The sequence below is a fragment of the Gadus chalcogrammus genome, chromosome 19 (assembly GCF_026213295.1).
Source record: "Gadus chalcogrammus isolate NIFS_2021 chromosome 19, NIFS_Gcha_1.0, whole genome shotgun sequence".
NCBI lineage: Eukaryota > Metazoa > Chordata > Actinopteri > Gadiformes > Gadidae > Gadus > Gadus chalcogrammus.
Window position 1 is genome coordinate 7,298,269 of NC_079430.1, and position 10,621 is coordinate 7,308,889.

Consider the following 10,621-nt stretch of genomic DNA (forward strand, 5'->3'; position numbering starts at 1 on the left):
TGTGATTATTATATGCATAATTGCAGACGTGTATTTCAAGAATGATGAATTGTGTGTGTGTGTGTGTGTGTGTGTGTGTGTGTGTGTGTGTGTGTGTGTGTGTGTGTGTGTGTGTGTGTGTGTGTGTGTGTGTGTGTGTGTGTGTGTGTGTGTGAGATTGAAGTGTGTGAGATGAAGTGTGTGTGTGTTTGTGTGTGTGTGTGTGTGTGTGTGTGTGTGTGTGTGTGTGTGTGTGTGTGTGTGTGTGTGTGTGTGTGTGTGTGTGTGTGTGTGTGTGTGTGTGTGTGTGTGTGTGTGTGTGTGTGTGTGTGTGTGTGTGTGTGTGCGTGTGTGCGTGTCCGTCCGTCCGATAGTATAGTCATTATACAAATACTTTTTCTGGCAGTATATTTATATAGACCAACATCAATAGCCACTTAATTCAATGTCATGCATTGATCAAACATTTACTTAACAATAAGTAGTACGTTTTGTTCAGTTTATAATATCATGCCAGTGGTTTTTATGCGCAAGCCGCCTGTTATTGTGTTTGTTGGATTTGTATTGTGCAAGTGGCTCATATTAAGCTTTTAACCATGGTTAAAAGTTTAATATCCATTAACAAATCTTCTCCCTAACAGACAGAGTGGTTAAGATGCTGCCTCTGTGAGTCACTCTCTTTACCAGAATAAGGCGGATTCTTTGTTTCCTGGATATCAGAACGTCGCAATCAGCTCAGTGTTAATTTCTCGCAGCAAAGAGCAGAGTTCAAAAGGATGTATTATCACGATGCTTTCACAGCGAGGGACGCAGTCGAACCATGGTTTTTATCGGATTGTTGAATATGTGACCAGGGCTTCTTCAACAGCAGGCCTGACGTTACAGTTCCCAAAACGCAGGCTTTCTATGGTAAGTTATTCTAATGTGTTGACATTTGTTCTGTGTGTAAATAGCCTATTTAACGATTACTTAGATACGTTGCTACACAATTTAGATATCAAAATAGATATCCATGTACTAATATATTTTGCATTTTCGCATTATTTTCTAGATTAAAACACATGCTCATAATAGCTATGACCATGGCTGTGGTGTCCCCCTGGCTCCTTACCTCTCTGCTCCTCCACATTGGTGGAGCAGACACCGTGCAAGATGCTGGTGAGCATTGGTTCTGTTTACCTACAAACCTGGTTTATGCTTAATTTCTCCAGCTGATGATCTTTTATTCACCCTACTTAAGTATTCATCCCACCTTGGATAGAGTACATCTCAGATCATCATTCAATACATTGGGGGGGGAAAGCTCTCAGATGTTCACTCTGACTGGTGTTGTTGACCAGGGGTGATGCGGTGTGGACCACTTAACATGACGGTCAGTCGCGTCTACTCTAAGCAGAAGGTCCAACTGACGTGGGAGGATCATCCGTCCTGTCTCCTTACGCGAGGGCAGATCGCCTACGAGATCGACGTGCTGTCGACGGATGACATGAAGACGATTCATCACGTGAGGAGTTTTTTATGAATGAATTATCTTTAGGTATGATATAGAAACTCTAGTTGGAGCGTTATTTGTGAGAAATAGCAAAGCCATCTTTAGTGATTATTGATTGGAATGCTCTGTGAATGGTCTTTTATGCTTGAATTTGCCTGCCTCCCTATTATATGAGACCATCCTGATTTTAGACGGGCTCACTTCTGACAAATCAGGCCCTATGATCTCCAACCTAGACAAAATAATAGGTTTGTCGATTTGACCCAAAACGATCCATATGAGCTTCTGCTGGAACAGCACTCCCTATTGACTATGCCACCCTGCCTGTCAATTTTGCTCTCTTCTGCTCTCTCTCTGATTTTAAAATGTTACCTACAAAGCTTTTAATTTGACTTTTTTTGTTCCTGATGTAATTATAACCATTATTGTAGGATGTTGTTATTGTCCCACAGAATCAGACCGGATCCATCCACCACTGGTTATGGGTCTCTCCTTTGCCGTTAGAATGTGCTAACAACACATTTAAAGTCCGTGCCCAATACGAAGACCAACGTTGCATCATCGGTTAATATGCAATTTGTATTTTATATGTTTTATTTAAACATTGCACTCTGTAACTTTTCTACTGCAGCTACTTGTCACGACTCAGAACGGGAATCAATTGCAGATCAAAAGGATTTATTCACAAACAGTCCAGCAGGCAAATCAGATTCCATGTACAGGCGGGGTTCGTAAACAGGCAGGCAGGCAGAAAGATACAGACGGACAGGCAAGAGATCCAAAACCGATAGGCAGAAGACTTAGTCCAAAACAGCAGGGTCCAAAACCGGGAAGAACAGTAAACTATAGAGTATACTCTTTAAAGATCTTCACGCTAGTCTCACTCACGTGGCACTCAGGTAGCACACAGTACATACCGTGACGATCTGACAAAGTCAACAGAAAGGGCAGTGTTTAAATACTCCAACAATCAATACCAAATGAGATACAGGTGAACAGAGAAAATGGAGGGAAACAAACAAAGGCAGGAAGTTGCCCAAATAAGGACATGGGTGTTACTCCAGGCACATGACCAACACATGGCTACAAACATAAACAAAGTCCAGAATTATCACACTCCAACAGGTACGGGGAGACAAAAACAACAGTCCATACGAGAATCCTGACACTACTAGTCCGTTAAAAATAATCTGAACTTGGACATTTCTCAAGAATAAAACAAGCCCATCCAGTGAATCTATTTCACTGTTATTACTGTAGCTATGACTGAAGCTACAACTCAGCCCACTAGAGGGCAAGGGTAAATCTTACATAGTGCTGCTTTAATACGTGATATAATTAATTATAAAAGTGCACTTAATGAATTGTCCTAATATAACAATCTAGTGTTTTCATGTATTTTGTGTGGTGGTGGTTGGTGTCACTATCAGGGATCCCGTTTCCCAGCCAACCCACGCTGTTCCCGCCGGACACGCACGAGGTCTACGAGGTCGGCAGCAACGTGACTTTCTGCTGCCTCCTGCCGCCCTTGAAGACGTTCCACGGGTTTACGCTGCACGGCAAACCGAAAGAACACGTTAAGCTCAACAACCAGACGTACGCCATGACGGTGCACCTGCGCAGACCCTCTGGGTTCGGCGGCACTGACGTCACCTGCAACAATTCGGACTACGGCACCACCTATTATGTGGGCTGTAAGTCGGCTTCTTCTTTACGTTCGGGTTGACACGATTTTTAGATTTGATGCATGGTTGGGCTTTTCTGGTGTTTGACACTTGTAGTGTAAAGCCCCTCTGTCCGTGGAAGTGTGGATGAAACTCCTGACAGCGGTTCATGTTGCTGAGTGAGGCCGTGTGGGTTCACCATATCGGAAACTGCATAGTTTTGAAAGCATTACTAATGATTGGTCTGCTTCTTGTCCAGACCGCCCGCGCGATACGGATCTCCAGTGTGAGACTCGAGACTTGCAGTCGGTGGTCTGTAACTGGAGCCCCGACAAAAGCAGACACTGGCCGCCAACAAAATACCCCACAGAATATGAACTACTTGGAAGGTGGGTCGCAGCCTGCTTGATTAAACACCCTACCAAATACTGAATGTGCTAATAATGTCAAGAATTGCACATTTGAGTGGGTTCTGGAGCAGTCCACATGATTCAATAAGCCGTTGGGTGGCTGGGTCCTCCTAGCTTAGTTTAGCACCTTTCACATCATCCATGGCAGGAGGCAGGGTCAAGGCTAGGTTGGGGGGGGGAAGCCCGCCTCCTATGAAGTGATTGGCATAACAGCAAGTGCAAATCATTTCAACCTTTAAAAGTCAAATTTAAAGAGCTCCTATTTTCCTTCCAGATGTGAGCTTGATAAGCCATTACTAAATGTTTAAAAATCTTCCTCTTATCATCCTCTAGGGATTTACACCTGGGGATAAAATAGGGGCCCTTTAAGGCTGTTGATGAATGCTTCTGCATGTCAAGATGTCTGCTTTGAGCGAGCTGGTTTTAAAAAGTGTCTAAAATGGGTTGGTGTGATGGAAAAGTTCTTTCTGTTTTTGCTTCATTAGATCGTGTTCGAAGACTGGCAAAGTCACAACCATGAAGCGCTGTCGCCAAAGAGAGGTTATAAAGGCCCAAGAGAGAAACTGGACGTTGACTGTCCGAAATGTGCTCGGCACGTTGGAGCTCACAGACAGGGCAGACTTAACTAAAAGAGGTCAAGTATAATCTCATTTTCAACTTCTCTTCTCATCAAATGTTCAGTCTACAGTTAAAGGGGATGTAGTTGATGTAGGTGAGTTTTGAGAGTTGTAAAGAGAGCAGGACAGAACAGCATGATTTTTGAATCAAACTTTTTTAAGGAAACCACGCCTCGCTCTCTTCTCCCTCTCTCCCTACGTTTCTCCGACATCACATATCTGTGATTAAAAGGCAAGATGGAAACTCTGATTCAGTCAATTGAAATATTCTCAAACATTGGCTGGCACAGTGAACTCGATAAACAGATATTGTCATAGTGCATTTCACTATCTAATAGCTGACGTATTACACTCCAATAATAGCTCTTAAATAGTCCCTACAACACCTGTAACTGCAGCTGTTAGACCTATATATGTAAGTCTGTTGAACTTTGTTAATGTGTTTTTTAGTTCACATGTTCGCTCCTCAAAATTTGACGGCTTCAAGGATAAATGCGAGGAATGCTAGTCTGGCATGGGAGTGGTCAGACCTGCAGTACAGAAAACTAAGAGTACTGTGTCAGATCATCCTTAACAGTAAAGGAGACACCGATGTGGTGAGTGTTTATAATGATGTTACAATGTCAATCAGGGAATTGGACTCCACCTTTAGTTTGTTTGTTTTGTGTTCTAGAGGAACTACTCTGGATTGGGTTTAAATCAAGCACTTTTGAGTGACTTGACGCCGAATCTGAAATATGAAGTTCAGGTCTGCTGTGGCACAGAGGAGCACTTCTGGAAGTGGGGTGACAGAAAAAACATTACTTTTAAGACAGAGGGTGACAGTAAGTAACACAAACATAAATACATAATTTATACAATTATTAAAATAAGAAGAGGCCAATATTCACCAGTGTGAGCGTGTCTCTAGTTGTTGTTTTTTTACTTTTGATAATCAACTCAATAAAAAAGAAATCTGAGTTAGATAACAAAACCAAAACATTTTAGGTTTGACGCATGGGAAAGGCACCTTGATATGTTTAATGCTTCTAACCCTGGTCTGATTCACCCATAGTTCCAGATGCATTGGATATATGGCTGTGGATGGAGCAAAAACAAACTATGATACTATGGGAAGTAAGTCATCTTGATCTTGAAGTATCGAATTGCTTGAGGATGATGATGATGATTGATGATGATGATGATGATGATGATGATGATAGTGATGAGTATAGTGGTGTTGATGCTTTCGTTTTCTATCATTTTATTAATCCCGGGCGAGAACATACAAACTCTGATGATGTTAGTGATGATGATACCGACGCTGATGATGATGATGATGATGAAAGTGATGATGATGACGATGAAGATGATCTCCTCTTCCTAGATGCCGCAACCAGGCCAGAGCCACGGGCCCATCATAGACTATGAGGTGAAATGGAGAACATTGGCAGAACCACAGGAGACGCGCAACAGAACCGTGCTTCCTCCCGACCACAGCACGGCCGTAGAACTCGACCCCAGCGAAGACCACCTTGTCACGGTTACGGCGAGGAACCCCTACGGCCGGTCACCCCCGGCCTCTATGGTGACCCTTAGTCAAAAAGCAGGTACATTCCTCTCTGGAACATTCCCCTCTTCTGGTTCTGCTGACAGAAGGCTGCCTTAAGGAGCCATTGAACCCGGCTCTTAAAGAAAAACATTTGTGGCTGAGGCAAAGTCTAACCTAGGCATCCTGGCGCAAGAACGATACCCTAACCTACAATATTCTCCTCCGTACATGTATCTGATGCAAATATACATCTTGGGGAGCATGCCCACTTATGAAGTCACTAGAGGGTAGACTTTACAATGGTTTGAAATGGCTAAAATTCAACACCACACCTGGTGGTGAAATAGGAGCCAAACCATTCGGCTGTCTTCAAATAGTTTCATTGACAAACAATATAAATGTGGATAAAGATATCTCCCCGCACAACCTCATAGATTTTGTTTTAACTTGTGCTTAACACACCTGCCGTGTTTTCAGATGAGGTCACAAACGTCTCCCGGATCGTGGGGAGTGACGGGGGGTTCAGTCTGACCTGGTCGGCCAACCCTGTCTCCAGCTGTGGGTACGCGGTGGTCTGGACCCCCACCTTCACCAGGGGCCCCGTTTACTGGAAGAAGGTGCCTACAGGGGTCACCCAGGTCTTTATAACAGGTACGGACAAAAACACAGGATAATATGGGGGCAGGGAGACACTGTTAAAATAAACAAGCAGTCCGACATACAACAGCACTCATCCTCTATTCATAACATAATAACCATGTATAAATATGTCATACTAATGAGAATAAGCATAAACGTATCATTTCATATTTTTGGACCTTAATATTGGAAATAACTAAGTCACTGCAAACTAAATAATGGAATAAACAACAACAAATAATTTGTTTGTCTTCACTCATAACTTTTGCGTGTGTTTGTGTGTCCCTGTGCTCGTGTGTGCATGTTTGTATGTACCGGCATGTGTTGGTGTGTGTTTGTGCGTGCGTTTGCGTGTGTGTGTGTGTTCTCCAGGGAACCTCACCCCTGGGGTCCGGTACTCTTTGTGTGTGTACGCTTGCACACCGGAAGCTCCAAAACTGCTGGAGAGAAGAGAAGGATACGTTGAAGAGACAGGTGAAAACATATGACCGCACCCATATTTGGGCATGTAGAGGCCTTCCATTATTGGTGATCAGGAGGGAACAGCTTTTTCCCCCCAATTTACTTAATGATGATGTTTAATAAGTTAATAAGTACAAATTTCCTTTACTTATGATATATATTATAAGATATATGATTATATATGGTAAGACATGACGGTTACTATCTACTCTGATATTTATAAATATATCAATGATGAAATATTTGCGAGAGCCTAGAGATGTAGAATAGCATTATAGCATAGTGATATAGCTTAGCAATATACAGACCAAACAACTTTCCCCCAACCCCTCGCTAACCCTGACCTACAGAATAAACGTTGAGGATACATTTGGCTGAGATACAAACAGACAGCTGCTACTACTACTACTACTACTACTACTATTAGTACTATTATTACTACTACTACTATCACTGCACTGGCTCCCTGTCTCACTCAGAGTTGAGTACAAGGTCTCCCTCCTCACCCACCAGTGCCTTCACGGACTTGCCCCCCTCTACCTTCAGGAACTCCTCACCCCCCCGATAAACTCACGTACACTCCGTTCAGGATCCACTCACACCCTCCAAACCCGACATACGAAGCTGTGCACCATGGGTGATCGGGCCTTTTCTGCTGCTGCCCCTAGACTATGGAACGCCCTCCCTGACCACCTGAGGGCTCCACAGACTACAGCTCTTTTAAACGGAACCTCAAAACCCATCTCTTTAAAAGAGCATTTAGCTAAACTTTCTTTGAGGTTCCCCCCTTTTTAATAGTTTTTTGGTATTTTTTTCTCTGAAGCACTTTGAGATTCTTGAATATAAAGTGCATTATAAATAAAATGTATTATTATTATTATTATTATTACTACTGTAGCAGTAGTAGTAGTAGTAATAGTAAGATATCGGTGCAGTGGTGCACCCCCAGGAGTCTTGGATATCTCGACTTAAGGGGTACGTCTTTGCTGCCTCCGTCTTATCGGAGGCACCTTAGCAGGCAGCATTTTTAGTAAATATTTGATTGAGTCATGACTTGCTGCCTCCCTTCCTCCGAATGCTGCCTGAATAGGCAACGTTTCAGCCGTCTGCCACCGGCACTACCTTTGCCCTGGATTTAATAGTAGCGGACCCATAATTACTTTTATGAGCCATACCGGCCGTTCTGCCAAGTCTTTTTCACTAGATGTCCCTAAATTCTTTAATCTGCACCTTTAATAAACCCCACATTTTCACCAACGGCATCCCCTAGTGAGACAACTACTCCTAATTTGAAACCACGCTACAGCTGTATACATGATAATAACCCTCCCTTCATCTAGAGATCCCCCCTGAGCAGATTGCACGTCTGAGATGGGCCCACGTGGGGTCAGAGGTCCGTGTGTCGTGGACCCCCATCCCGCTGGGGAACCGGACGGCGTTCATCAAAGGCTACGTCATGCACTACCACGACATGGACGCCAAGGAGGCGGACCCTAACCTTGTTGACGTCAACGTCACCACCGGTAGGTCAAGGACGCCTTGTTCTCCCCCAGAGGATTTAGTGTTGATTCAGCGTTGTTAAGCTGTTTTTTTTTAACTTATTAATAACTTTAATAATAACTGATTATAATAATAATAATAACTTTTATTTCAAAGTGGGGAATTCAAGTAGATCCTTTTATATAGATCCTATATACATGCATTTACATTGATACTAACTTTCGTAACTGTACAGACATTTCTGTTGGCCTAAACCAACCTCTTTCGTCTATGTTACAATACATAAAGAAGATAATATTAACCATATTCTCACTCATGAGCCTGGAAACATAGAAGAAGGTAGAAGTTGGGCTGGAAGGTATGTGAATTGTGCTTGTATCTGTCTTGTGGTTTTTTACTGCGGTTCAGATGATGCCGAGGCCACTAGCCTGACTGCCAGAGACGTCCGTGTTGGATCTTACAGATTCAGGGTGGCTGCCGTGACCTCGCTCGGAGAGGGTGGAGGAAACTCCATCACACTCACCATTAACCCACCGTGTACGGAATGATGTGAAGCGTTGTGTGTGGTTTAACTTGGATAAGGGGGAGGTGCCATGTTGCTAAGAGCGTAGAGGTTTATAGGTTTTACGCGTTAGTATGTTTGTTGTTGTAGTGGGTTCTTCCCTCTCTCAATATGTAGGGGCTGGTGCGTTGTCTAAAATAGCGTTTGCTTTCTTCATTGATTTATTTTATTTTAATTCATTGGCTTACTGTGTACCTGACCAAAGACCGGAACCTGATTTAAAAAGAATTGGATTTCTTATTTCTTATTAATCCCTGATGAGAAAGTGGAGAAGATACAGGACCAAAAAAAAGAATGGAAACTACCAAGAAATTGACAGAAAACATTATCTATATACACACTATCAGTAGAAGAATATTAATTTAAAATAAAACTTCGGAACAGTATAGGGAGTTGGGATTGACAGTTAATGCTACATTATCAAAACTATACATTGATACAATAGATAGGGCTACCTCCAGCTCATTAATCATGTCCTGTATTTTTATTAATTCAAGACCTACACACAAGGCAAGAGAAAGTGCCATCCAAACAAGAAATGCGATTCTAAATTACTTGATACTTTATTTTTTATAATAATTGTATCTTTCGTTTAAAGGGGATAAGTCCATCTTGGCCCTCGTTGTCGCATTCAGCAATATTTTCCTTTTGCTCATCATCACTTCCATCATTGCCTTCAAAAACTGGACATGGTAAACAAACACTGAGCATAATCTACTAATCTTTTTTATATCAGTTTTAAAAAATTGATTAGATATTGTATGTTATATGATTGAGCAATTCATCTTCTTACCTTTATAAACCTTCTCTGTCATGACCTAAATTTCTGTTTTCCTACCTTTCTGACATCTTATAGTATTAAACAGAAGGTGTGTCCTCCCATTCCAAATCCAGTTCTGATCTGCGATTGGTTAGCACTAATGGTAAGTCTCACAAATCAATGGTGGTCTCCCATTCGCTTGAAATAGGATATTTGGATAAAGTAAGATATTAAGTTATTTTATTTTCCTTTAATCCAGGAGGACCGTGGCCCTTCAAGCCTTATCGCGGCAGAAAGTCATAGCAGTCAGATGGAGAATGTGTCCGTTTCACAGGTGTTTAGCCATAGATTACCAGTGAGTACCGACAACGACCACGAGGGAGCGCCATTTCTACAGAATCAAGCCGCAAATGGTTATTACCATCAACAGCCGCAGCAACGCATGGAGATCACCCCGAAAGTGGAATTAACTCAGCCCGTGTTACCATCTCGTCCACTTTCCTGTGTATTTGAGAATCCACTATACACTGACGGAATGTGTTAGCAAAATATATAGCATGTAGCATGTTATTATATCACAACATTTAGAAACACACTGGTAATCAGCCTTCTTATAAAGAATATAGCAGATCTTCAGAGAATATATAAATATTATCACTATTTCTAATTTACTATTTTGTATGAACTATATTCCGGGGTAAACGTGTCTTAAGCAGAGAGACGGTCTTGGAAGTGAAGTCAAGCTAAAATGTGTTATTGTATGTGTAATGTGAATTCAAATATATCTGCAAAGATTTCTGTCTTTTTGTTTTATGTTGAACAAACGTTGCTGTATAATAAGCTGTTACAAGCGATACAAAATGTTATCAATACATGTCATATCAATAGTAAGAAATACATATCAAATTGTTTTCAGTATTTTCAGTGCTTATCATTCTAGTGCTTCCAAACTCATCACTATAATCAGAGGTGAGTTCACTCTCATTCTGGCTAATTGTTAAAGGT

The 10,621-nt window shown here is 41.9% G+C and overlaps 1 protein-coding gene across 3 annotated transcripts; it reads left to right on the plus strand.

Moving 5' to 3' along the window:
• The first annotated feature begins 504 nt into the window (after nucleotides 1–504).
• On the plus strand, nucleotides 505–10,560 carry LOC130372766 (leukemia inhibitory factor receptor-like). 3 transcript variants are annotated; one of them, XM_056578924.1, is made up of 18 exons: nucleotides 506–888; nucleotides 1,031–1,137; nucleotides 1,320–1,483; nucleotides 1,903–2,035; nucleotides 2,902–3,165; nucleotides 3,395–3,524; nucleotides 4,031–4,179; nucleotides 4,613–4,758; nucleotides 4,836–4,986; nucleotides 5,217–5,278; nucleotides 5,529–5,751; nucleotides 6,171–6,344; nucleotides 6,705–6,806; nucleotides 8,135–8,317; nucleotides 8,703–8,831; nucleotides 9,455–9,548; nucleotides 9,713–9,779; nucleotides 9,876–10,560. In XM_056578924.1, exons 2-18 carry the CDS (start codon nucleotides 1,041–1,043, stop codon nucleotides 10,158–10,160), a joined length of 2,553 nt encoding a protein of 850 aa, XP_056434899.1. In that variant the 5' UTR covers nucleotides 506–888; nucleotides 1,031–1,040; the 3' UTR covers nucleotides 10,161–10,560. The 3 variants fall into 3 exon arrangements, with proteins under 3 accessions (XP_056434901.1, XP_056434899.1, XP_056434900.1); XM_056578925.1 differs by having other exon boundaries at nucleotides 1,924–2,035; XM_056578926.1 differs by lacking the exons at nucleotides 9,713–9,779; nucleotides 9,876–10,560 and having other exon boundaries at nucleotides 505–888; nucleotides 8,703–9,539.
• The last annotated feature ends 61 nt before the right edge of the window (nucleotides 10,561–10,621 follow it).

Bases quoted from the DNA above. Each gene is read 5' to 3' on its own strand.
- LOC130372766 (XM_056578924.1), top strand. From the start codon at position 1,041: ATGCTCATAATAGCTATGACCATGGCTGTGGTGTCCCCCTGGCTCCTT. The intron at 1,138-1,319 runs GTGAGCATTGGT...GTTGTTGACCAG, and splicing joins AGACACCGTGCAAGATGCTG to GGGTGATGCGGTGTGGACCA. The intron at 3,525-4,030 runs GTGGGTCGCAGC...TTGCTTCATTAG, and splicing joins GAATATGAACTACTTGGAAG to ATCGTGTTCGAAGACTGGCA.